The sequence below is a fragment of the Sinohyriopsis cumingii genome, chromosome 6 (assembly GCF_028554795.1).
Source record: "Sinohyriopsis cumingii isolate HCF-2022 chromosome 6, ASM2855479v2, whole genome shotgun sequence".
NCBI classification, from domain to species: domain Eukaryota; kingdom Metazoa; phylum Mollusca; class Bivalvia; order Unionida; family Unionidae; genus Sinohyriopsis; species Sinohyriopsis cumingii.
In genome coordinates this window covers 37,193,053-37,220,535 of record NC_142966.1, presented here as the reverse complement: position 1 = coordinate 37,220,535, position 27,483 = coordinate 37,193,053, and the positions used below count along the sequence as shown (strand labels likewise).

Sequence of the window (27,483 nt, the reverse complement as noted above, 5' to 3'; positions counted from 1 at the left end):
ATGTAATTTTCATTCCTGCTTAACCTCGGACTCAACACAAAAAGGATTAAAAAGAATATATGCATGTATGTGTGTATATATATGGGTGGGTTAAGTATTTATCAAATTAATAGGTAACAATAATTCGTTATGAAGAGTCTATGTGGTATGAAAGACAAGGAACTTCATAATGCTTCATGAAATGACCTGTACACAAGTAACTAGAAAGCTTGGCGCTTTATAAAACGTTTAAACCTCAGTCTGTGTTTAGCGAAACGCACCGTTAACAGATACATTTAAAGTGAAATATCTTTTGCATCCTGAACCATTTAAAAACTTGTGAAGCGCTAAAAAAAATGGTTCAGAAAAATATTAATAAACTGTGAGCTCGATGAATATTGGGTTGCTTTCTTTTAACAAAACTAAAGTATTTTAGATAATCCAACCACCCATGTATACTTCTACGCCTGCCCCAGAAATGAAGAAATAATTACACATTGAACTATGGTAATATTTTTTCCAGAACAACTATATTACATTTCGATATAATGCAATGTCCTTTTTCTTACCAAAGATTAAATTTCTAAGAAACGGCACGATTTCTTTCTAATAATTTTCTATATTTTGTAAAATAAACTTCTCCTAAACGTCAGTTGATAATAAATATTATTAGCATTTGATGTCGTATGAGAAGATAAAAGAACAAGAAAGAGACATCAAAAGATAACAGCTAGGCATGTGTTACGAAGGTCTCAAAGTGTACAAGGCGACTGTCACGCAGCAAGTTACTTTGAGAAATATGGCAGACTTTCCAATATATATATATATATATATATATATATATATATATATATATATATATATATATATATATATATATATATATATATATATATATATATATATATATATAACATTTACTTTAACTAGAGAAAGATGAAATGAATATTACGGTTACTAGGCAGATATAATTTTTTTCAAAGACTAAAACACATAAAAAATGGAAGGAAATATTCATTCTCAAGCGATAGGATGATTTCCGAGTCCCATATAAACAAAATTTGTAAGGTTTATGATTATAGAAAACAGAAGAAGCAGTTACTAATATCAGAAAGAGGAACTAGAAATGTGCTCATGGAACATGGATGTACCGCCCCAGTGCCTGACAATATATGATAGATATGCACAATTGAAACATATGCATGGACAAGGGTAACACTATACAAATATTCAGTATGTAACTTGCATCTCCACTTAGTCATGAGAGACTCAATGTCCATGAGTAGGGTCAGCAGCTGGAAGGGCTGGTTAAAACGAGGCTCGTCCCTGTACAACGAAATCATCAGCAGTCCCTGGAACGCTTTGTGGCTAAGGCGACGCTCACCTGGTGTAACAGACACAGTGATTTACGTTTTATTTTATCGTCGTGACATGATGGAGCAGTGCTATTCGAATATACGTTAAGTCTTTTCGAAGCGGTTTATCTAAGGCAGATAAATGTTATAAAAAATTGATCTATGTAATGGTAAATTTAAGAAAAATGGTTGAAGAGAAAGTACGTGAAACAGTAAATCAACTGATAAACACAAATATACACAACCGGATTAAGCGTAAACGTGGAAATTTTTATAACAGAGAAAACGACACGAAACACAAAACCTGCAACAAATGAGTATAAACTAAACGTTTGTATAAGTTACTTATTTTCTCCTTAACATTAGGACTCTAACATCTTAGGCCCCATCTGACCCCAAATCCTCCGTCATTACGAATGTAATGTATGTTTAATTTGCATTGTTTGTTAGTTTTGTATTCGTTATATGCTATGGATAATTGTATTTTTGGCTTTACCTTATCCAAAATCATGCTCATTTTCTACTGGACCTGACTAATTGATTTTGGCTTTGTAAACAACATATTTATATCAATCTGAGTCCAGAACATTAGGAATTTCCCATGCAATGCTGGTCGGAACATCCCTGGGCCCATCCCCCGAATCCTTAACATTGGACTTTAAAATCGCTGGACCAATTCGCTGTGCTTAGGACCTCCACATCCCTGGCCTAATCCCACATAAAATTCTACAAAGAGGATTTAGATTTTAAAACCGTTGTATACGTTTACAAATGAATCTTCAGTTTTAAATCTATACTCTTTATGTAGAAAAATCCAACGCACACACTATTATCTGCACGCACATAAACACGGACGATATAAGGGACGATATTAAAGATAACAAAAGCCTGATTATCACATACATTTCGTACGTCATACGTTGTTTTACCTACTCTAGGCTTACCTCTATCTAGGAATGTCTGGTGGGTTGCAGGGTTAAATACAGATTGAAAAGTGTCCTGAAAAAGAATGAAGGAGAAAGACATTACAGCAGATTTGGAGTTGTTATATTAATATCACATTGAAAAGATTCAATATGTTCAAGATTCAGTGGATGTTATCATTACCCTGTTCATTTAAATCAGTAAAAGGTTTTACCTTATTCAATCTATTCTTGCTATATCTTCAAAACCACACACCATTTTAATTCTATTTTGGGTCTTATTAAGTTTGAAATGAGGCTAAGCGGTTTTCGTTTCATCTGTGACTCTAGAAACTGAATTTCAGCTGTCATGTGATTCACTTGTTATAAGTATTTGTCTGCAAGACTTCAAGGCAACATCATACACTTTTAAGGATGTGCTGGTTTCTGTGGCCATCGATAGTGTTGTTGACGGAAGGAGTCTTTTAAGGCTTGTATTCATTTAAGAACAAAATATTTAAGGCATGGTAATATTTATGTTCCATTCCCACTCCCCGATATCGAGATAATCCAGTGTGATTGCATTTATCCACGTCCGGGCGATGCAGAGAAAACTTAATGGTTGAGTATAACTATCGATCTTGAGTCAACATTTAAGGCGAAACGGAGAAAATTCACAATTGCGTATAACAACCCACATAAAGATGAAACTCATTCTATAAACTATTTTGAATTTTGTGTGTGAAGGAAACCTCTCTCTCTCTCTCTCTCTCTCTCTCTCTCTCTCTCACACACACACACACACACGCAGACAAACAAACAAAAACCGTTCTCTGGCATTGTTTTTAAAACTTGCTAGAAAAGAAAGACTATTTTGAAAGATCTCATATTTCTCCGAAGCGAGTCAAGTAACTTCGACTCCCAGAAAGGTACTCGAGGGACAACATGCAACTGAAAAGTTCAAGCAAGTTTAGATTGAGAAAAAGACACTGTAAAGTGTTAATTTAAACATAAATTCTTTGCTGATGATTTATTTATTCCACACACATTTAACTGGATGTTCATCCGCCCCAAAAGGGCTAAATTTGGGATGTATCACTACGTTTTCGTCCGAGTTTCTTTCATAGAGCTGAAGTTAGCCAACTCAGTTATGCGACTCGCGCCGGAACGAGACAAGTACGTTCTGATGTACTGTCAGAAGCTAGTTGGATCATTCGCGACCTTTTCCGTTATACGGAGAATTAAGGCTCGGGCATATCTTTGTTGTTTTTGAGAGCTATATTCTGTACTACTTTCGTTCACATGCAACAGAATGGCGGCGGAAGGAGACATGTCACAGTCGGAATATTCTTAGCTTTTGGTGTCATAACATATGTGGTGGACTCAGCCGTAAGTGAATCACCGACACATTCCACTAATGTCTTATTTTAGAAGTACTTCCGAGGATATTTCACGACATGAAGAAATGCAAGAAGGATCGTGTAAACAATATTAAACTAAACTGCTCCCATTGCAGACTTCTTGCTTATCTCCAAATGCCACGGTCTTCTAGAGCTGAAATCGGCCAGATACTATCAGATACGATTGCACTTGCTTTTATCTCATTTTGCAAAGGATTATCACAAATTAATGGAAAATACAGAAATTTCCAAATTTTAACCAGCTCATCGAGTCTGTTATTGTTAATAATTATTTTACGACAAAAAGCGACGAAAAAATTACTGAAATGACACATAAAAACGAGACTGACCCACGGGTCAATGGTCTGTGCAGGCAATGGCTTTGTTTACCAACGTCACCGGAGAGCAGTTTGACGTTATCCTTGCTAGTCTCTTTCAACCAGACTCGCGCATGGCTTTGTGGGTTACCAATCATACTTGAGTCTACAAAAATACTTTATTTGATCGCGGTTACCGATAGAAGATGCTTCAGTTAAAACTTGTCGAAACGAAACTAAAATTATATTTCTAAACATTTATAAGGAATACTTTTCGCAATCTTTCTAGTCAAATTGACATGATTTTAAAAGTACAATATTACGCATCACTTGTAAACAGACGCCGATGCATATGTATCTCACACAGGCAATAAAACTATCTATTACATCATGCCATTATCATCATGACATATTACGTCATTTCATCTCATCAGCCAATGAAATCTTATTTCCATGTTCAAAAGTCTCGTCCAGGCATTATACGGGAAACATTTATCTTTGTTTACAAGACCCTCGTTTGGCCGAAACTCGTTTAATGGAACTACGCGGGAGATTTGGCTTAGAGATAATAATCGAGATCTTCCGTAGCATAATGAGCCAGCAGATCAAGGTGTACATTGTTTTCTATACTGATAATTCAAACAAATGAACTGAAAATTCTAATCTCCAACATATCATGAGTTTACATCTGGATTCAAGTTAGTCGTAGTTAGGAACACGTTATACACGTAGTGAATACGGTATTCCTAACTAATAATATTTAGTAGAAGCGATATACATGAAGAATGCATACCACCAACTTCTGGTATTCTGCCATCATTGTTTCTTGTTGCGTTTTATCGGTTTCCTTCTGTAAAGAAATAAAAAAATATTCGACGAATCGTCTATTAAACTTCATAATTAATTCCAAAAGTGAAAACCCATTCTCACAGTTGTATATACACTGGAGAAAATAATTCAAAGAAGACAACCTCTAAAATGTCTTAATGGTATACATTTGCATATGTCTCTTTGTTAAGTATGTCCTAAAGAGACTCGCCATCGAAGCCTGGTGTCACGTCGTAATAAAGAGCATAAGAACTGCGGATTTGATTTTAGAAGTAAGAGTTATTTCCCTTCACATACTCGTAAAATAAGACTATGAAAAGCTCTTCTGAAATTAATTCAGCTGTTTCTTAATCAATGTAATTTCAAACCCCGTGATACTCAATTGACAGTAACGACTACAACACACCCAATTTGATATGAAGAACAGAAAAGCCTGCAATTTTCAAAGATCACAAAAAATGGCTTGTAACAGAAGTAAAGGTGATTAAAAATGAACAATGAGTTTTGGTAAGACTAGTGGCAAAACGTTTTTAAAATCTATGAAAGCGTACATTAAGCAAATTACATGAAAATAAAAGGTTCTAAGTGCTTGAAATATTAATTTAAAAACGTTATTTTGCCGCATAACATCATTCAAGATCAATTATGATTAGTCTGCACATAGGGGATGGAAGGTGAACAATATTTAAATCAATGTAATACACGAAAATAGGGATAGAGTAATCAATTGATCAATCAATTAATCAAGAAATGACGGAAGAAAAGAATATAGTAAGAAATGAACATCGTGCAGGAGGAAGAGGAGGAATACCTGAGCTGGATAGAGATAATTTTCGTTCAGGTAAATGCTCACAGCCACCTGGTATTTTGGCCAGAAGTTGAACTCGTTGACCTGAAGTCCAGGCGTCCGTTCTAACCATTTCTACAATAAACAACATAATTTCCGATTAAACATACATTCTGAAGATTAAGGATGTGTGTGTATGTGTGTGAGTTTCACACATTATTTAAATCATGTACAGAATGTTCGAAATACAAGAGGAATATCATGCATTCAAATGTTCGATTACATGCATACACTATCAACAACATACTATGGATAGAGGTGGTTAAATGCCATATTAATGGCATATACAATTAGTAATATTTTATAGTACGTCAAAGACTGACCATATCGGATTTTTTAAAAATTTCTTTTCCTCGCGCTTTCTTTACTGATTATGGCTAATTTCGATTATAAACACCCAGGCATCTTTCCAATTTAAGAGGACTATACCTGTCTCTTTTTCAATCATGTAACTCGAGCATACACGTCTCTTTCTAAAAATTTTAAAGAATCTCGAATAGTGCTAGGCTCAGTAATTTTCATAAAACTGGTGATGTAACATATTTGCAGGAAGAAAGGGTGACCTCCTAAGACGGAGGTCTTTTAGCAACAGGTATAATAGGGTTATTTGTCCTTTTGTATAGCTTATGGTGGATGTGCACTATGCTATGTTATTTGTGGTCATACTAGGGTAAAAGGCTTCCAGGTCAGTACCTAACTAAGTGGCTCAAATCTAAATGTAAACGTTTTATTTAGCTGTGCCTTTCATTGTCAAACATTAATTACTGATTTTTACCATGGAATGATTGGAAACGAACTTTTTCTTCAAATTTATTTTATTATCGGTGTAAAAGTTGTGTGGTCGGAAGTGCACATGTAAAGTTGGTGTAAGATATAGTCACGAACTATATTTTCATTGACCCCGAACGAAAATGTTGACCCCGGTATATTAATCGTAATTATGCTGGAAAAGTGCTGTCAAATCTTGTTTTATGTAATATGATATAATGACACTGGAGTTCAGCTCGGATATATATATATATATATATATATATATATATATATATATATATATATATATATATATATATATATATATATATATATATATATACATACATATATATATATATATACATATATATATATATATATATATATATATATATATATATATATATATATATATATATATATATATATATATATATATATATATATATATATATATATATATATATATATATATATATATTACCATTAAACTGTTCTGATCACCTTGGTTCCGATAACTTCTAAACTTGAATATTTTTCTTTTCATAATAACCAAGTGAACCAATGCACAATAAATCAACAATTCAAAATATTTCTGCTCCAGAGCACTCCCTTAATCATAGTCACCTCCGATTAATAGAGAGTGTATGGGAATCAAACTACCTGCGATGACGAATGTTTCCCTAATCTTTTTCTTCCAATTTGTTTTTCTTCTCAATCAACATTAAAGTTCATTATCTGTTAGTATTCTCATGATGGGTCATGTCTGATCTCTCCACGAAGAAAGAATAAGTCGCACAGTCGTTTCTGTGAATAAACATTTGTGGTTTTGGAAAATAATGTAGTCCGATAATGGTCAGAATTTTACACGAATAGTTCAAATTGTTTGGCGCTCTCAATTGCCCTGGTGATCTGTTTGATCGTAACCATTTATCTTGAGATCATATCACAAGCACTGCTCGATCGATACCCCGTATACATATATATATATATATATATATATATATATATATATATATATATATATATATATATATATATATATATATATATATATATATATATATATATATATATATATATATATATCTGAGACATATGAGATGATTCTTCAACAATCTTGAATTCCTTACAGATCACACGCTTAACTGTGCCCATTATTACAACTGGATAGAGAGAGCAAAAGAGACTTATAAAGGTAACAAAAATATGTCAAAGGTTGCGCTAAGCTTACTGTCATGTGGACCCTTTTATTTAAGATGAATGCTAAACAAATACTGAAATTATCTATTTCTAAGAATACATGATAATGTGTTCGATATAATATCCAAAATGTTTGAGTAATGAATAAATAGGAGGGCAGACAGTTTCAGATTACGCCGATTAACCTCTCGTACGACGAAGGAGACAATTGACGTGCATATATGTTAGTTTACAGTGTGTGTGTGTGTGTGTGTGTGTGTGTCTGTGTGTGTGGTGTTTGTATGTGTTTGATTTGGATTGTTAACGTAGCTTTAACAATTTGTCATTCATACTACAATGTCAGCAGTGTGGCAGTTTATAGTGATGTCTAGCATTGGGGCATTATGCCGCAGACATGTAGCATGATGTCACACCCAGCCACATTATCCTGACACCAGGTCGACCAGTCCTAACGCTAACCCCTTAATGCTGAGCGCCAAAATGAGAGCTGTTAGTACCATTTGTATAGGTCTTTGGGGTGGGGGTGTGTGTGTGTGTGTGTGTGTGTGTGTGTGATTTGGACTTTTTAACGTAGTTTTAAAAAAAATTCAGTCATATCACTACGATGTCTGCAGGGTGGCAGTTTATAGTGATGTCTAGCACTGCGGCATCATGTCGCAGACATGTAGCGTGATGTCCCAGCCTGTCACATTATCCTGACACCAGGCCGACCAGTCCTAACACTAACCTCGTAATGTTGAGCGCCAAGCGAGGAAGCTGTTAGTAACATTGTTGTAAGTCTTTAGTATGACTCGGCCGGGGATCGAACCCACGAGCTTCCGTATCTGAGGCGGACACTATAACCACTAGGCCACCGAAGCGGTATAGGTCTTTGGTATGATACGACCGGGAATAGAACCCGCGACCTCCATCATCCGAAGCGTATGCTCTAACCACTAGGCCATCGGAGCGGTTTAGTTTACAGTGATGGTACGGAGAAATTTAAGAAAATAGATGGAACAAGTTTTCGTAATGAAAACAACTCGGAAGAGTCTCTCACACTAGTGAAAAAGTGCAGTCTGGGCGGTATTTGCAAGGCCTTCTACGAGAGCGTACTAACCAAGCACGAGCAGTAGGATTAACTGGCCGTCGACACGACGTGGAGCCAATCCGTCTGTACAAGAGGTGATTACTCTCCAATGATTTCCGTCGCGGCAAGCAGACAACATTTATCACATTTATTGCTAAATAAAGCCTAAATATCTGGCGTTTATCCCTTTTACCTTGAGAGGGTTGTAATTACGAGGAAGTGTGTATTATAACTTGTTATGATAGGTAATTATTTAAAAAAGAAACCTCGCCTTTTTCATGAATACATTTTTATCATGCTTATTTTGTTGTAGATATAATATAGTATTTTAAATGAAAACATGTACAGTTTAAAGGTTATAATACGTTTACTGTAAGTCCATTTGTGCTTTACCAACTGCAAAGACTTTCATCGTGTTTGTCTATTTTATTGCATTAGAATTGAACTTAAGGATATTTGCGGATGGCAATATCATGCTTACTGAACCGCTCGCGATCACTTTATCAATCCGTTCTTGCGACAAAGTTATTACTCTTCATTACAGTTAGGACTACTGGCTGTGGGAGATGATGGACATCGTTTTGACGCAGTGACAACATTGTTCTGCTATTTGTTAAGATGGCCGCTATAGCTTAACCCGCTTGTAGCAGCTGTTCCGTTTTTTTGGGGGGCCGTTTTTCAAGATATACGTGCTTGTTGTATGTCTTCGTCTATGCTATTGTGTACAGCATGCATTGGCTGTTCAGTTTTTATGTGTTTCTTCATCTCCTTGTTTTGAAACCGAGAACAATTAGACAATTTCTCAGCTGTATTGCTCCACTGCTTCAGCGTCCTTTGTTGTTGAACAAACCGCCATCACGTGATACTCGCCAGTCAACCCGTTTATGCTATGATGGACCCTCATTAATTGCTTGAAATGAACACTCATTGGCTCTCCACACTACATTGTGCTCTAGACTAAACGAACTGGGACTACATTCATCATTTCTTAAATGTAAACGGAAGCCATAAGGAAATTCGATAGATTTCAACTTTCACTTTGACTTCTCTGAAAATCTGTACACATCAAAACTCATAGATTCCATTAATGTTTTCAAACTCAAACAATCTGTTAACCAATCCACCCATAAACAAGGTCACATTTTAGACTGGATTATTCACAGACCTGATGATAATATTATACGGTCCTCCCTGGTATCCCACGAACTTGCTTCAAATCACCTCTGCATTATATGCCACCTTGACGTATCAGTCTCTAACTCTCCACTTTTATTTGCTACTAAGAGAAACCTCCGTATGGTAAAAAGAACCAAACTAATGCATGACATCCAAGCAAAGCCAACTACTTGCTTACCTCCTACAGCAGAACAACTCGATAACTGCCTGCGTTCATTCCTCGATAAACATGCTCCAGCCACCAAGCGAAGAGTATCAATTTAAGAGTGTTAGGGACTAGCTTCGCACCGCTAAAAGAGATCGCCGTAAAGCTGAGAGGCTTTGGCTTTCCACCAGACTCACTATTAATAAGCAAATCTATGAAGCCGATAAGAAGAACGTCACAAATATAGTCCATGCAGCGAAATCAGCCCACTACGCTACTAAGATCATGGAAAGTTCCAGCTGCAAAGAGCTCTTCGAGATTACTAACAAGCTAATGTCAAGGAACAAATGTACACCACTTCCAAGTACCTTCTCTCCAGTCGACCTTCAGGACCTGTTTGCAGATTTCTTCCGTGACAAAGTACAAACCATTAGAGATAAGTTTGACAACACAATTTCAATTGACTCGTCGTCACCATACAGTTGCGATACAGAATTTCAGCGGCAACCGTTAGCACCATTTGAACCTATCTCTATGGATTTAGTACGTACAGTCGTGATGAAGAGTGCACCAAAGTCATGTGAACTTGATCCAATTCCAACATCACTGCTGCTTGAGTGCTTAGATCCAGTATTGCCTACACTAAATGATGTTATTCATGCCTCTCACATCCGGGGAATTCCCATCACTTTTCAAAACTGCCATTGTAAAGCCTCTGCTGAAGAAATCAACACTCGACCATAACGATTTAAAGAAATACCGCCCAGTTTCTAATCTTAGAAAAAAGTTGTTTTATCCCAACTTTTATCTCATCTGCATTCAAACAGTCTTTTTAGCAATGTACAGTCTGCTTATCGCCCATGCCACAGTACTAAAACTACTCTTCTAAAAGTAAGTAATGACATTCTGTCGGCTTTGGATAGCGGAAAGATTACAATCCTCACCCTCCTTGACTTGTCTGCAGCGTTTGACACAATAGTCTATAATATATTGCTTCACCGTCTCCAGCATGTATCTGGCATTCATGATACAGCCTTACTGTGGTTTAAGTCCTACTTGGTCAACATGACGCAAATTGTGTCTGCTAATGGAATACACTATAGCCCAGTTGATCACACAGGGGTCTGTTCTCTTCATTCTATACACTCAACCGCTGGCACGTGTTATAGATCATCATCCAGTGTCTCACCAATTGTACGCTGATGTCACCCAAATATACAAATCTAGCCACCCAACAGAGGTTGATGCTACCATCCAAGGTGTTGAGAGGTGCATTTCTGATGTGAATTCATGGATGACATGTAACAAGCTGCAGATGAATCATGATAAAACGGAGGCCATTCTGATTAACACACAAAGACTTTCTCATTCACATCCTTTACCTCAAACGATAAATATCAGTAATACCAACATTAAACTCACACAATCAGAACGAAACCTAGGTGTTACACTTGACAGCACTCTCACACTGCACCAGCATATCATGAACATATGCAAGGCTGCATATCTTGAGCCGAGACGCATCAGCTCCATTCGCAAATATCTTTCAGTTGATGCCACTAAAACACTTTTGTGTTCATTAGTACTTTCAAGACTGGACTATTGTAACTCAGTTCTGTCCGGTTCATCTCAATATCTACTCCAAAGGTTCTAAAAGTTCAAAACACAGCTGCTCGGATCATACTTAGAGTACCACGATCAGAGCACACCTCCCCGCTGCTCTGTACCCTACACTGACTATCCATTAGATCCAGAATCAAACACAAAGTGTGTTCTCTGTGCTTCACATCAAGGACGGACTCCATTCCAACACACCTATCCGACCTCACCATTGTGTACACACCAGCAAGATACTTACGCTCCTCTTCTGACAATCGTATACTCATTATTCCCACTATGAAAACGAAGTCATATGGACAGCGTTCTTTTGCATACCAGGGCCCAGCAACGTGGAATGAATTGCCCACTGAACGTAGACACAAAGACACAGCCATCCCATTCAAGAGTGCTCTTAAAACTCACCTATTTTGACTGCAAGAACAAATTTAAAGACCTAATAATGTTTCCTACCTTAAATATTTTCAGTTTGTTTTTATGTTTTCTAATTTCATGGTGTTTGTGTTTTGTAAACATATCATTATATATGTTTTAATGTTATAGGTGTTGTCTAATGTTGTAAAGTGCTTAGAGCTTCTAAAGATTAGGTGCTATACAAAGTCCTCATTATTATTATTATTATTATTATTATTATTATCATTATTATTATTATTATTATTATTATTATTATTATTATTATTATTATTATTAAAAAATATCAAATAAACACATAAAATAAGGACAAAATATGGAATTAAATTATTGTAAACGACATCAACCGACAGAACTTTAAATGTACAAAATACAAATGAAAACGTCACTAAAATTCATCTGCTGTAAATCAGTCCTCTTGTTTCAGTTGATCACATTACATACGATTTGTAATATCTAGTACTTGATTACATTACATACGATTTGTAATATCTAGTACTTGATTACATTACATACGATTTGTAATATCTAGTACTTGATTACATTACATACGATTTTTAATATCTAGTACTTGCTTACATTACATACGATTTGTAATATCTAGTACTTGATTACATTACATACGATTTGTAATATCTAGTACTTGATTACATTACATACGATCTGTAATATCTAGTACATGCTTACATTACATACGATTTGTAATATCTAGTACTTGATTACATTACATACGATTTATAACATCTAGTAATTTATTACATTACATACGATTTGTAATATCTAGTAATTGATTACATTACATACAATGTGTAATATCTAGTACTTGATTACATTACATACGATTTGTAATATCTAGTACTTGATTACATTACATACGCTTTGTGATATCTAGTACTTGATTACATTACATACGATTTGTAATATCTAGTACTTGATTACCTAACGTACGATTTGTAATATCTAGTACTTGATTACATTACGTACGATTTGTAATATCTTGTGTAACATAAAGCACAGCATGATGAGCTTATATTGTTTTGGCTCTTGGTAAATCTCACGTTTGCAAATGACTTATTCTTCTTCGTTTCATAGGGAATGATCCTTACGTCAAATGATCTCAAAACCCAGATAATAGAATGTCGAATGATATATTTTATTAGCGCTAATGATATTGTCATTGTGGGTGGGACGCCATTTTTCAGCACATGATAAGCTATACATGGATGCCAGTGTATCTGGTTAAAGAACAATCCGCGAACAACCACCGGCACGGGAAGCTACAGGCAAACTTAAAGGCGAGCGCCTTAGACCAGAGTGCCACCCATGACCTAGAACTACTGATTTAAAAGCTGCCACAAACTTCATCTACATTATAAACATAGTCATACCTCAATTAACGAGAATAGTGACGGTTGAATGAGCGAGTCCTTCAATAGCTGTATGGATTCTGGGTCGTTGAATACCTTCATGTAGTGTTGTTGATTGTACTTCACCCTCTGGTCCTATATATATATATATATATATCAGTGAATAGCATCTTATATACAATAAATTTGTAAATCCAGCATAATATCAGTTATTTTCATCATTAATTATTTCAAGAGCTTTTGCATCATCATCATAGATGTTCTTCAGCTGGATAAATTATGCTTTCAAAATATCTTTGTAACTCAACACTTTGTGATTAAGTCATTATTGTAATTTACGTCATTTTTATGGGACGAAATGTGAAAAACGTAATATCTACGTACTCAACTTGTTCACAAAACACATTTGAAAACCTGATGAACCCATTACAATTTTTTTCACAGTCCATCTCAAAACATAAAAATTGAATTGTACATTATGCACATAGAAATGAGATCACTCTTTTTACTGTTTGTAATATGATCGAATAAATATGGCATTATTTTGAGTCGAGATTTAGACTATATGATATACAAATACATATCTCAGACAATCCTTGCAATTCTGCCCCAGTCATACCTCTTGCAGACCAAGCATGTTTTCAATCAGACGAAACTGTAGACTTTGAAACCCAGACGCTGTGGCCAAATGATTCCTGAGAAAGTATCGACATACAGCAATATTTCATTATATTTTCAAACTTGTAGTATGAAAACAGAGATGTATTAATAGATCATAAATTCTCACTACTACCTCTCTGCTTGAGCATTACGTCATCAAAACGTTCAAAACAAAGATAACAGCACAATTTAACCAATGTGTGATACGCGTTCGAATAGACGATGAAACGCTTCATGTTGCGTTCACATTCGTTATGCGGCTAATAAGAAATATCACGCTCTATTGGCATATTATAAGGATAATAAATAGGTTTGGGACATTGTAGGCGTAATTTATTTAAGACTCAGATGCCAGGAACCTGTTGTTCCAAATACATCTTTTTAAAAGTTAAACATGTACATATTTGATTTTCCAAGAATGATATTGTGTTCTTATTAGTTGATGAGTAAGTACTATGACACGCTAACTTTCATTAATTCAGTTTAATTTCTGATTAAGATTCCATGTCTAGAGCATTTATTTCTCTACACTGATAAATATACTGTTAAGACATCATACTCTGACATGACAATATACCCTGACACGACATCATACTCTGACATGACAATATACCCTGACATTACATCATACTCTGACATGACAATATGCTCTGACGTCACAGTTCCAGATTCCCATAATCTCGATTACGAAAACAAAATTAGTACAATTTGTTCGTAATACGTTACCACAAATCTGATTTGATATGATGCCGACGACGCTGACGACGTTGACGATGAAGTGATACATATGTCCCACTTGCTTTCGCAAAGGAGAAAACAAAGCTAATTTTAATGATAGAAAGACTTTAGGGATAACATCAAAGTTGTAAGGCTGTAGATACCTCGAATCCTGAATAACTTGGGCTTTCTGTGCACCATCACCCCCACAACAAAGGAAGAACGAAGCAGAGCACAAAACCAAACCAAACCAAAACGAAACAAGAACGATAGAAAAGAAAAGAAAGAAAAAACGTTCAAATCTGCATCTGAGTTGTTCCTTTGCCTGGTATACAGAGATACTAAGTGTATCCCAAATGAGACATCTTATTGGGTGCACTGTCTTACAGTATATATATATATATATATATATATATATATATATATATATATATATACAAAACTGCTGTAACAGGACGGTCAAACACTTACCTAAATTCTAGGAAGTCGAGAGGCGTCATGGTCTCTAGTATCTGGAATTGATCTACGAGAAGCTGGGAAGAGAACGCAAATAAGCTCGTAAAGCTCTATAGGCATTTGAGTTTTAAATTTACCATCTTCAACAGCGTAAATATCTTCTGAAAGATCGAAATTAACAGTCACATAAATGAATTTACGATGCACCTTTTGCTTTCAAAGTGTTTATACTAACGTAAAGGTCACTAAAATTTAAACACTTTGTATTTTACACTATGATCCATGATCTGCATAACTCTTATACTTTATTTTAGGTGACTGACATTCTTCACATTCTTCAGATTCTTCCACTGTGAGATCAGAATTGCCATATTGAACTTTCGGGTGGGGTCATCATAATTATAAATCAATAAAACTGGTGACGATAAACGAATATGCGTTTGGACCTCACGTTTTGTCGCCCTTGACCCTCCACTCAAACCCATTTCTTCAAAAATAATTTATACTTTCGGGAAAACACACTGTAATAAATGCAACCAAACTTGACAAGTATTCATCAGTGTTGCTACTGGCAGAGGAAAAGGAAAATTATTGAAAAAGCCGTACTTTTGTCATCTCTTCCATGTATCACTACACTCAAAAGACGATGAATCTATCACTACCCTTGTAGAGTCATGAATGTATACTACCCTTTTAAGGGAATAAATGTATACTACTCTAATAGGGCCATAGATGTATCACTACCCTTCTAAGGCCATGAATGTATCACTATTCATATAGGGCCATGAATGTATCGCAACCTTGTAGGGCCATGAATGTATCACTACCCTTGTAGGGCCATGAGTGTGTCACTACCTTTTTTAGAGTCATGAATGTATCACTACCCTTATAAGGCAATATATGTATCATACCCTTATATGGCCATGAATGTATCATTGCCCTTGCAAGGCCATGAATGTATCACTACCCTTCTAGGACCATGAATGTATCAGTACCATTGTATGGCCATATATATATATATATATATATATATATATATATATATATATATATATATATGTTACACGGGGGGGGAGTGATTATCCCTCCGTATTTGGTTTTCGTTATCTAGGGGTTGACCGCCCTCGATGTCATTGCCCGGATCGAGTAATTGTAAATTACTCAAACCAAATTAAATTAAATTAAATTAAACAAACCAACACGAGCCCCCGTAAATGTAAACAAACAATTTAATCAATTACATACAAACACTGTGAAAATTCATTACATCAGGAATGTACTCTGCTTTTAGAAATTTAACTTTCACCGAAATACAAAGAAAACGCAAATAGATTTAAATATAATAGCCGATCTGTTTACTGATAGATTTGGTTCATCATAGGATCGAGTGAACAATCGAAGTCAACGTCTTGTACGATTTCATAACCTGCTCGTCCTCAGTCTGTTTTTGCTTCCTCTGTCGCTGTTCAGACCCTTGGATCTCAGGATGATACTTTCTACCATCCGTCTCAGGACACTCAGAATAAGTCTTCAGAAATTAATACGTCGCAGGATTGCGTCACAGGATTATACGTCTCACTGCACTCTTCTCTATGCTTCTCCGTATAGGTCTCAGAATAACATCCCTCATTCGTTCCATACGTCTCTGGAGCTATTTTCTCCCTTTTAGATAAATATAAATAGAGACAACCTAAATTTCCCGTTATTTATGAAACGGTTAATTCTTCATTATTCTCCCTCGTTATCAGATTTCACTATCAGTGCTAAACAGATGCTAAGGCTATCAATCGACTCCACATGTCCTATAATGACCCTAGTTAGTCAAATGGCTAATTCGTTACGCCTTGACCTTACACATTACTACATACGCGAGGCCTGGGGTTCTGAGCCAGCCTCAATTTTTACACAGCGAATAAATAGAATACATCACGTCAATCAATTACTAGATCATTTCCGTCAATACACACTTATTCTTAATCATACGTGAAATCTTCTAAATTCGGCAAATTCACACGGATTCTTGTAATCATATTAACTAATATAATGCATTAAATTCTTAGAACATAATTCTTATGCAAACAAGACGACAAATTCAAACAATTCGTCAAACTTATCTAAAGAAGATTAATGTACAACTTCCTATGCATAAACTCAACACAGTTATACTTCATAAAGCAAATTATTACACGAATGTAGAAAAAAGACTCATGCAGATACAAATAAATAACTTCAGCAAAGCATTACATATGGCATCAACAAATTACATGGAATTGTCACACTACCTTTGCTTTCAACGTTCCTCCCTCTAATCGGTAAATTAGTTCGTCGGTTCCTTTCGACAATCGTCCCCTTTTTGGACAACAGTTGTTTTACGGAAATTTCTTGCAAATTTCCGGAGTCGTACTTTTTGGGTCTCCTCTCGTAGGAAAAGTTAAGACTGATTAAAATTCGATGCGGGCGATATTAAAACCTATGAAATTTTGTGTTGGAACACGCCCTCTCATTTAACGTACCAATCAGAATCAAATATCTCTGCCGCCTTTTTCCAGAGACGCCAAAGTCAGGGTCAGCTTGACCTGGTAGTTTGAGTAACAGAGTTTCTGCGTTCTCTCAATTGTGACAACTTTACCATGAAAAATAAAGTTTTCCTTGTCCTAAATTGTCCGCCTGGCTGCTGTATAAACAAATGTTTAATTAGGAACAGAATTCTCCCTCTAAAGGACATTACCGTACACGGTAGTATGGCGATATGATACGCGCCTGTCTCAATAAATCTAATTAATGGTTGTCTGGTCTCAACTAATGTATTCTTGTTAGATGGACATAAAATTTGCCACTTCACAATATATATATATATATATATATATATATATATATATATATATATATATATATATATATATATATATATATATATATATATATATATATATATATATAATACCTATATACGGCCAAGAATGTATCATTATCCATGTAGGGCCATGAATATAGCACTACCCTTTTAGGACCATTAATGTATCACTACACTTGTAGGGCCATGAATGTATAAATACCATTATAGGGCCATGGACGCATCACTACCCTCATATGGTCATGAATGTATCACTACCCTTATAAGAACATAAATGTATCACTATCCATATAGGGACATGAATATATCACTAGCCTTGTAGGGTCATGGATGTTTCACTACCCTTATAGGGCCATGAATGTGTCACTACCCTTATAGGGTCATTGATGTATCACTTCCCTTATAGGGCCATGAATGTATCACTACCCTTATAGGGCCATGAATGTATCACTACCCTTATAGGGCCATGAGTGTATGACTACCCTTATAGGGCCATGAGTGTATCACTACCCTTATAGGGCCATGGATGTATTACTACCCTTATAGGGCCATGGATGTACCACTAACCATATAGGGCCATGGATGCATCACTAACCTCAAATGGTCATGAATGTATCACTACCCTTATAAGAACATAAATGTATCACTATCCATATAGGGACATGAATGTATCACTACCCTTGTAGGGTCATGGATGTTTCACTACCCTTATAGGGCCATGAATGTGTCACTACCCTTATAGGGTCATTGATGTATCACTACCCTTATAGGGCCATGAATGTATCACTACCCTTATAGGGCCATGAGTGTATGACTACCCTTATAGGGCCATGAGTGTATCACTACCCTTATAGGGCCATGGATGTATTACTACCCTTATAGGGCCATGGATGTACCACTAACCATATAGGGCCATGGATGCATCACTAACCTCAAATGGTCATGAATGTATCACTACCCTTATAAGAACATAAATGTATCACTATCCATATAGGGACATGAATGTATCACTACCCTTGTAGGGTCATGGATGTTTCACTACCCTTATAGGGCCATGAATGTGTCACTACCCTTACAGGGTCATTGATGTATCACTTCCCTTATAGGGCCATGAATGTATCACTACCCTTATAGGGCCATGAGTGTATGACTACCCTTATAGGGCCATGAGTGTATCACTACCCTTATAGGGCCATGGATGTATTACTACCCTTATAGGGCCATGGATGTACCACTAACCATATAGGGCCATGGATGCATCACTAACCTCAAATGGTCATGAATGTATCACTACCCTTATAAGAACATAAATGTATCACTATCCATATAGGGACATGAATGTATCACTACCCTTGTAGGGTCATGGATGTTTCACTACCCTTATAGGGCCATGAATGTGTCACTACCCTTATAGGGTCATTGATGTATCACTACCCTTATAGGGCCATGAATGTATCACTACCCTTATAGGGCCATGAGTGTATGACTACCCTTATAGGGCCATGAGTGTATCACTACCCTTATAGGACCATGGATGTATTACTACCCTTATAGGGCCATGAATGTACCACTAACCATATAGGGCCATGGATGCATCACTAACCTCAAATGGTCATGAATGTATCACTACCCTTATAAGAACATAAATGTATCACTATCCATATAGGGACATGAATGTATCACTACCCTTGTAGGGTCATGGATGTTTCACTACCCTTATAGGGCCATGAATGTATCACTACCCTTATAGGGCCATGAGTGTATCACTCCCCATATAGGGACATGAATGTATCACTATCCTTATAGAGCCATGGATGTATCATCACTACCCTTATAGGGCCATGAGTGTACCACTACTCTTATAGGGCCATGAGTGTGTCACTCCCCTTATAGGGCCATCAGTGTATCACTACCCTTATAGGGCCATGAGTGTATCACTACCCTTATAGGGCCATGAGTGTATCACTACCCTTATAGGGCCATGAGTGTACCACTACTCTTATAGGGCCATGAGTGTAGCACTACTCTTATAGGGCCATGAGTGTATCACTACCCTTATAGGGCCATGCGTGTATCACTACCCTTATAGGGCCATGAGTGTACCACTACTCTTATAGGGCCATTAATATACCATATAGGGACATGAATGTATCACTACCCTTATAGGGCCATGAGTGTATCACTACCCTTATAGGGCCATGAGTGTATCACTACCCTTATAGGACCATGAGTGTATCACTCCTCATATAGGGACATGAATGTATCACTATCCTTATAGAACCATGGATGTATCACTACCCTTATAGGGCCATGAGTGTATCACTCCCCTTATAGGGCCATGAGTGTATCACTCCCCTAATAGGGCCATGAGTGTATCACTCCCCTTATAGGGCCATTAATATACCACTACCCTTATAGACCCTATCAACTGTTGTTACATCCTCATGAAAATTTGTTCACTGATTTTGTCAAGTACATTTGCTAACCAGTGATGATTTTACTTGAGATAAATTGAAAACTGGATAAAAGTCTAAACAGAAAATAAAATGTTTATTATTGACTAGCATGAGTAAGACACTCGTGGTATGTAGGACGACAAAGTACGTATATTGTGTCCAGGTATGAGACGAACATAAGTACGTATATTGTGTCCAGGTATGAGACGAACATAAGTACGTATATTGTGTCCAGGTATGAGACGAACATAAGTACGTATATTGTGTCCAGGTATGAGGCGAACATAATAAGTACGTATATTGTGTCCAGGTATGAGACGAACATAAGTACGTATATTGTGTCCAGATATGTCCAGGTATGTAGGACGACAAAGTACGTATATTGTGTCCAGGTATGTAGGACGACAAAGTACGTATATTGTGTCCAGGTATGTCCAGGTATGTTGGACGACAAAGTACGTATATTGTGTCCAGGTATGTAGGACGACAAAGTACGTACATTGTGTCCAGGTATGAGACAAACATAAGTACGTATATTGTGTCCAGGCATGAGACAAACATAAGCACGATAGTTGCTTCTGAACTGGCGACTAATTTACTGCATTACTTATTTAAAAATGTAGAAACATTAAAGAAATATATACGGAGCTACATTAATAATTTAGAAAAGAAAACAGTTTCTAGCTAGAAATTGATGTTCATCGCTTTAATTAGTTTATCTGCTAAACTGCTGTCATTGCAATTGGGTTGATAACTTCGGAAAGCCATAAATTATAATACATCATCTTTCAAACAAGCCAAGGGCGGGTCAGTGATTACTTCACAGGGTTTTTATTGGACTATAATGACATAGTCCGTTTGTTCTTCTCTGAATTAAAAATTGGGTTCCATTGTCCCCCTCTCCCCTCCAACATAGATCCGGTACTGGAAACATCATATAGTTTGATAATTGAAGAATAATTCAGTAAATAAAAAAGATTGGAAAAAACTAACCTACCTTAAAAATGAGAACAACACGGTTCAGTCTGCTGAGAATGGAAAGGGTCCTGCTTTCATCCAAAACCTGAAACAATGAAAATAAATGTTGTAGTGTAAAAAGATTTGTGTGAATACAAATGTGTAACCCTCTGATAACTTTCGTTGCAATTGTGGCCAATGGTCTTTCTTGTAAAAAAATGATGTGTTTGCAACAATAAAAGGTGATTTCATTTTGAATTAATTTCTTTGTTATTTTGTACCTAACAGCTTTTTACTCAAGAAAGACTTAGCATGTTTTCATCATTTTCTAAAAGTATGAAAACGATACTGACGCTTTCTGATTCCGTATCAATATACTCTCAAACGAGACTAATACTGCTTTCTCTAGAGGCTTCCTCGTTGCTTTAGCAGCGCCCCTAAAATATGCAAAAAGCGTTAAGAACTATGGCGTACCCTCTCTTGACACGTAAATAGAAACGAGTGACATTTTCTGCAGCAAAAATGTATAATCATGTTTCAACAATTTGTTCAATCCCGCTGTGAATAATGGTCGAAATAAGTCTATCATTCCAATGCCCTGTCCTCACTGGGGCCCGTCACAATGTTCCGCTAGAAACAGTTCTTTCCCTGTCAGCCTGGCCACAGTGAGAATTTCAAGTCATTCAGTTAGTGTTGTTGTTGTTGATATGGGGTTTTAACGCCATTTTTCAGCACACGATAGGCTATATATGGCGGCCAGTATTAATGGTGGAGGAAGAACCCGGGAAAACCCCAGAAAGAACCACCGATCCACGAGAAGCTACTGGCATGCTTTCTCACATACCCACATTGGCTGAATCCGAGACTCGAACCGGCGCAGACAGAGGTGAGATGGCAGTGATCCGTAACGGAGAACGCTTTAGACCACTCGGCCACTCGGGGCCCCCATTCAGTTAGTGAAATCTTCCGCAACCATTTGACAATTGCAAAAATAAATGTAAACAATATATGAGTCTGTTGCCCCCATACATCGAAAAAAATCGTGTTACTGACAATGTTAGTAGTGAAACGAGTGACTTCTTTCAGGCATCGCATTAAAGAAACTGATATTAAAATACACAGCTGATTAAAATATAATTCCGTTAATAATTTAAAATATAGTTCGCATTGAATGAGAAGCAATTTTCAGTTAAGTGTACGAATTTTATTAAAGTAAATGAAAATTTAAAGGCATATAAGTTATGACCAGGAGTTTCTGATGCTGACAAGTCGATATGATCTCGCTATTACAAGCAAATTACAATGATATTATCTATGTACCAAAAGTAGCAATCGAAAATGTTATGTACTTATGCAGTGGCGTAGCAACCATTTAAGCAATCCTTAAAACTGAAATCTGTTCAAGTTCAACTTGTATGCAAATTCTTTGTGTATGTGAGAAACTACAAACATACATGCATCCATCCATCCACCCGTCCGTCCATCCATCCATCCATCCATCCATTCATCCATCCATCCATCCATACATATTTATGTCAGTAAATAATATTATCCCTTTGGGAACCACCATTACCGAAAAACAAATTTGTGATGAGGAGGGTGTCTCATAGTCCATAATTAAGTTTTTTTGTGCAAGGGTGGGCCCCATAATTTTTTTCTACGTCTCTGTACCTATGCCTTATGTACAAAGTAAACAAGAATCATTAAGTGCTATGTAAAGGACAACTAAGAATGCTGCATTTACATCTAAGACTAGATATTACTTTTATATCAATCAGTTAAAGTTTGTTTCTAATTTTTATTTTATTTCAGTTACAAATTTGGCTTTGATGCACCTCTGACCGTTCATATACGTTTGACTCATAAATGGCTTTTTAGTAGTGGATAATCCTGAATATTTAGAAACTGAATCCAACAAAATGAGACTGGGTCGCCACTAGATGCTTCATCCGTTCTGTTTCTACGATGCAGATAGAATTTATGAAAGCTTTGGAACTCTAAATATGTGCTTCCATATTCGTCTTATAGAAAATATGTCCTCCCTTACCCTCCTCCATGGGGGCCCCGAGTGGCCGAGTGGTCTAAAGCGCTCTCCGTTACGGATCACTGCCATATCACCTCTGTCTGCGGCGGTTCGAGTCTCGGATTCAGCCAATGTGGGAATGTGAGAAAGCTTGCCAGTAGCTTCTCGTGGGTCGGTGGTTCTTTCTGAGGGGTTTTCCCGGGTTCTTCTTCCACCATTAATACTGGCTGCCATGTATAGCCTATCGTGCTGAAAAATGGCGTTAAACCCCACAACAACAACAACAACAACCCTCCTCCATTATTAGTGCATATTATAAGGTAGCTAACTTAATTACAAATTGTTTTCATGGGCCCCGAGTGGCCGAGTGGTCTAAAGCGCTCTCCGTTACGGATCACTGCCATCTCACCTCTGTCTACAGCGGTTCGAGTCTAGGATTCGGCCAATGTGGGTATGTGAGAAAGCTTTTCAGTAGCTTCTCGTGGGTCGGTGGTTCTTTCCGGGGTTTTCCCGGGTTCTTCCTCCACCATTATTACTGGCCGCCATGCATAGCCTATCGTGTGCTGAAAAATGGCGTTAAACCCCACAACAACAACAACAACAAATTGTTTTCAAGGAACACGAGTCTATAGTGACGAATTAAGACAAATATAACAAGAAGAAAAACACTGAACGACATGTTTTGTTTGTGGCTGGACATAAAAAGCGTGTGATTAGTTCAAATTAGGCTGTCCTTTTTGCCCATTGATATCTTATTGGAGTAAACAAAGACATATTTACACTTGTATACATATCCTACCTAATCTCAAATGGATTTCAATTTTGGACGGTATAGAGCAGGTGTCGACAACCTACAGCACGTCAAAAGGTTTGATTGTTGTTGTTGTTGTTGTGGGGTTTAACGCCATTTTTCAGCACATGATAGGCTATGCATGGTGGCCAGTATTATTGGTGGAGGAAGAACCCGGAACCCGGAAAAAAACCGGGAAGAACCACCGACCCACGTTCATTTTGTAATTAATTCGAAAAAAGTGGCACGCTATGCAAAATAGGTTGTCGACCCCTGGTACAGAGGTTCTTATTTGAATTATTGCTACATACGCAGTTATCCTTTCCATTGTTGTACTTCAAATCGCTATTAAGCAATAATCGTATCTAACTACACAATCGGTCGAAGGCCTAACAACAATACATCAATTACTACAAAGAAAATTTAACTGACCGTCAAGTGAACAAAGCAGGAGGTTACGTCAACATAGTTCACTTTGTAAAAACTGACCTTTAAAACGTTGCAGTTTAAACAGAATCACGCCCCTACAAGGATATAGACTACAATATCTAAAGAGTGTTTGCTAAACAGCTTTGTACCTCTGATAGATGGGACACTTACCAGACACTTTGTACCTCTAATAGACTCCTACCAGACACTTTGTACCTCTAATAGATGGGACACTTACCAGACACTTTGTACCTCTAATAGATGGGACACTTACCATACACTTTGTACCTCCAATAGACGGGACACTTACCAACTTTGTACCTCTAATAGATGGGACACCTACCATACACTTTGTACCTCTAATAGACGCTTACCAGACACTTTGTACCTCTAACAGATGGGATACTTACCAGAGATCTGAAAAGTTCTCGAACAGAGTCGACCTCGAATAAAATTTGCTTAAACCATAGTTCGTAAGCTGGAAGAGAAGAAGAAACAACACCCATGGAGTTTGGAAGAATTTATCAAGAAATACAATCCTCTAAAATGTTCAATGAAGAGGAAACATTATGTTGCTTAAATATGCTTCGTGTTAACAAACGTTTAAGGTTCGAATAAATTTAGTGCATGTGTCTAGTATTACAATTCGGATTTACGGACTAATTAAGAATCCAACACTTTCATATTAGTTCGATGTAGACAAAAATCACAAATCTGTAATTTCAATGAATAAGTTTTTTTTTCTTTCTTCTAAAAATGTTTTATTCGAATGGTTCAGAAAAGCATATGATAGCTTTTAATATGTTTGTCAAACATATGGTTTGATATGGTTAAAATTTCTCAGTTTTAAGTTTTATTTTGTTTAAGTGACATAGTATTTATCTTTCATGCATTTTGTATTTGACTATATTTGTATTCCTCTGAAATGCATCATTGGAAAAATTCCATGAGTCACATATTTATAACAAAAAATCCTTTTAATAGTGAATTTATGTCTCGATTTATTAATTATTTTTCTCCTCGAGTTTTTCAAAAAGAATAGGGGTTCTATTTAACCTTTCGTTCGTGCGTAAGCATGTGTTCAGCGTTTGATGGGACATGTAAAGTACAATTTGCTCATGCCGGTGACGTTAGACTTTGGACCTTATGTATTATTGGGACGGTTTGTTGAAAAATAATAAAACACGTTTTCATTCACTGCCCAGGGATAACCGTATGTCTCGGGAAATGAAGATTTCGGTACAAGTGGCCAGTCGCTGCTATGTTTAGACAATGTTTATTTGGGGCATATGTCTAGAATTTACCGGATTTATGAAATGCAATTGAAAGCATGTGGGTTCTCCTTTACATGCGAGAGAGAGAGAGAGAGAGAGAGAGAGAGAGATTTAACGTAGCTTTAAATAATTTTTAGTCATATCGCTACGATGTATGCAGTGTGGCAGTTTATAGTGATGTCTAGCACTACATTATCCTGACACCAAGCCGACCAGTCCTAACACTAACCACTTAATACTGAGCGGCTTGCAAGGCAGCTGTTACTACCAATTGTATAAGTCCTTGGTATGACTCGGCCGGAGTTCGAACCCGAGACCTCTCGCATCCGAGGCGGACACTAACTACTAGGCCACCAAAGCGGTAAATGCAAGAGATATGGAGTAAATTTGGAAGAAAGTAAATGCCATATAATTGTAAGCATCATACGTATATTAACTTCTCCAACTGATTTAAATATAACATATATGATCTGTAAAAAGATTAAGTAAGCTTTATAAAACGTTCTCTTTGATGCTCAGTCTACGTATTGTTACCTTGATGTGTAACGATGAATAGATGTTCATCGTGTACGGGTGTCCCGTGCATGGCGCTTGACATACGCTGACATTTCAACAGCTCTTGAAGCTGAAATGAATGAATAATTCAATGAATCAACAAATAAATATATCTTCTAACAGTGTAGTATGAAATCAGTTATTTAATTAATACAAGTCTGTAATAATAGCTTGAAAACTATCAGTTTGCTACGTGCACCAAATGCCTCCTTGTCCAAATATTTTTTGTTTTCAGACAGCATTATGAGCAGAAGGGAATCTTTATTAATTATTGATCACAGAGTAGGATCTTGTGTTGGAGTTTCAAGCAGGTAAATAGGTATTCAAAAACGATATGCTAGAAAAACAATTTTCAGAGTTCTAAAATAGTTCGTGTTCAAGAAAAATCTATACAAACAGTGCAAAAGTGTTAACATGGACGCCTTCTAACGATATCGAATAAACATGTACGCCTTCTAACGATATCGAATAAACATGTACGCCTTCTAACGATATCGAATAAACATGTACGCCTTCTAACGGTATCGAATAAAACAATTAAATTTAGAGTCAGCAGTTAGATAATTTAAATTGGATTAATGTCTTAATACGAAATAAATATTGTAATACTGATCATTACTTAACTAAGTATAGCGCATTAAAATTTAATCACCAACACTTATAAACTAACATTGACTGCATCGGTTATGCTTTTTCATACGTATATGATAATCATATACGAGTAAAAAACTCAGTTATGTACTGCATCGAGTGCATGCAAATGACAAATCAGGAAATTAAACACAGAATTCAGTCCACAAATATTACGTATACCTTTAAAAATTCTGAATATGTCAACGGAAGGTCATTCTTTTTTGGGCTGGTAGTATCAGTGTCACCCATTTTTCTTGCTCAATGGCGCCCTTTTAAATCTGGAAATGATATTTGTATTTTTTAATGAATG

At 36.5% G+C, this 27,483-nt stretch overlaps 1 protein-coding gene across 1 annotated transcript in view; it reads right to left on the bottom strand.

Moving 5' to 3' along the window:
- The window catches only part of LOC149796724 (tryptophan 2,3-dioxygenase-like), a 44,235-nt gene that overhangs the window by 6,368 nt on the left and 10,384 nt on the right, over positions 1–27,483 (bottom strand). The window contains exons 2-12 of the mRNA XM_089961370.1: positions 27,354–27,451; positions 26,520–26,610; positions 25,122–25,189; positions 21,510–21,575; positions 15,218–15,279; positions 13,989–14,064; positions 13,391–13,504; positions 5,593–5,703; positions 4,747–4,803; positions 2,279–2,333; positions 1,226–1,363 (exon numbers count right to left, since the gene is read on the bottom strand). Coding sequence (XP_089817496.1) covers positions 1,226–1,363; positions 2,279–2,333; positions 4,747–4,803; positions 5,593–5,703; positions 13,391–13,504; positions 13,989–14,064; positions 15,218–15,279; positions 21,510–21,575; positions 25,122–25,189; positions 26,520–26,610; positions 27,354–27,422 — 907 coding nt within the window. The 5' untranslated portion in view covers positions 27,423–27,451. The remainder of the gene's footprint in view (positions 1–1,225; positions 1,364–2,278; positions 2,334–4,746; positions 4,804–5,592; positions 5,704–13,390; positions 13,505–13,988; positions 14,065–15,217; positions 15,280–21,509; positions 21,576–25,121; positions 25,190–26,519; positions 26,611–27,353; positions 27,452–27,483) is intronic.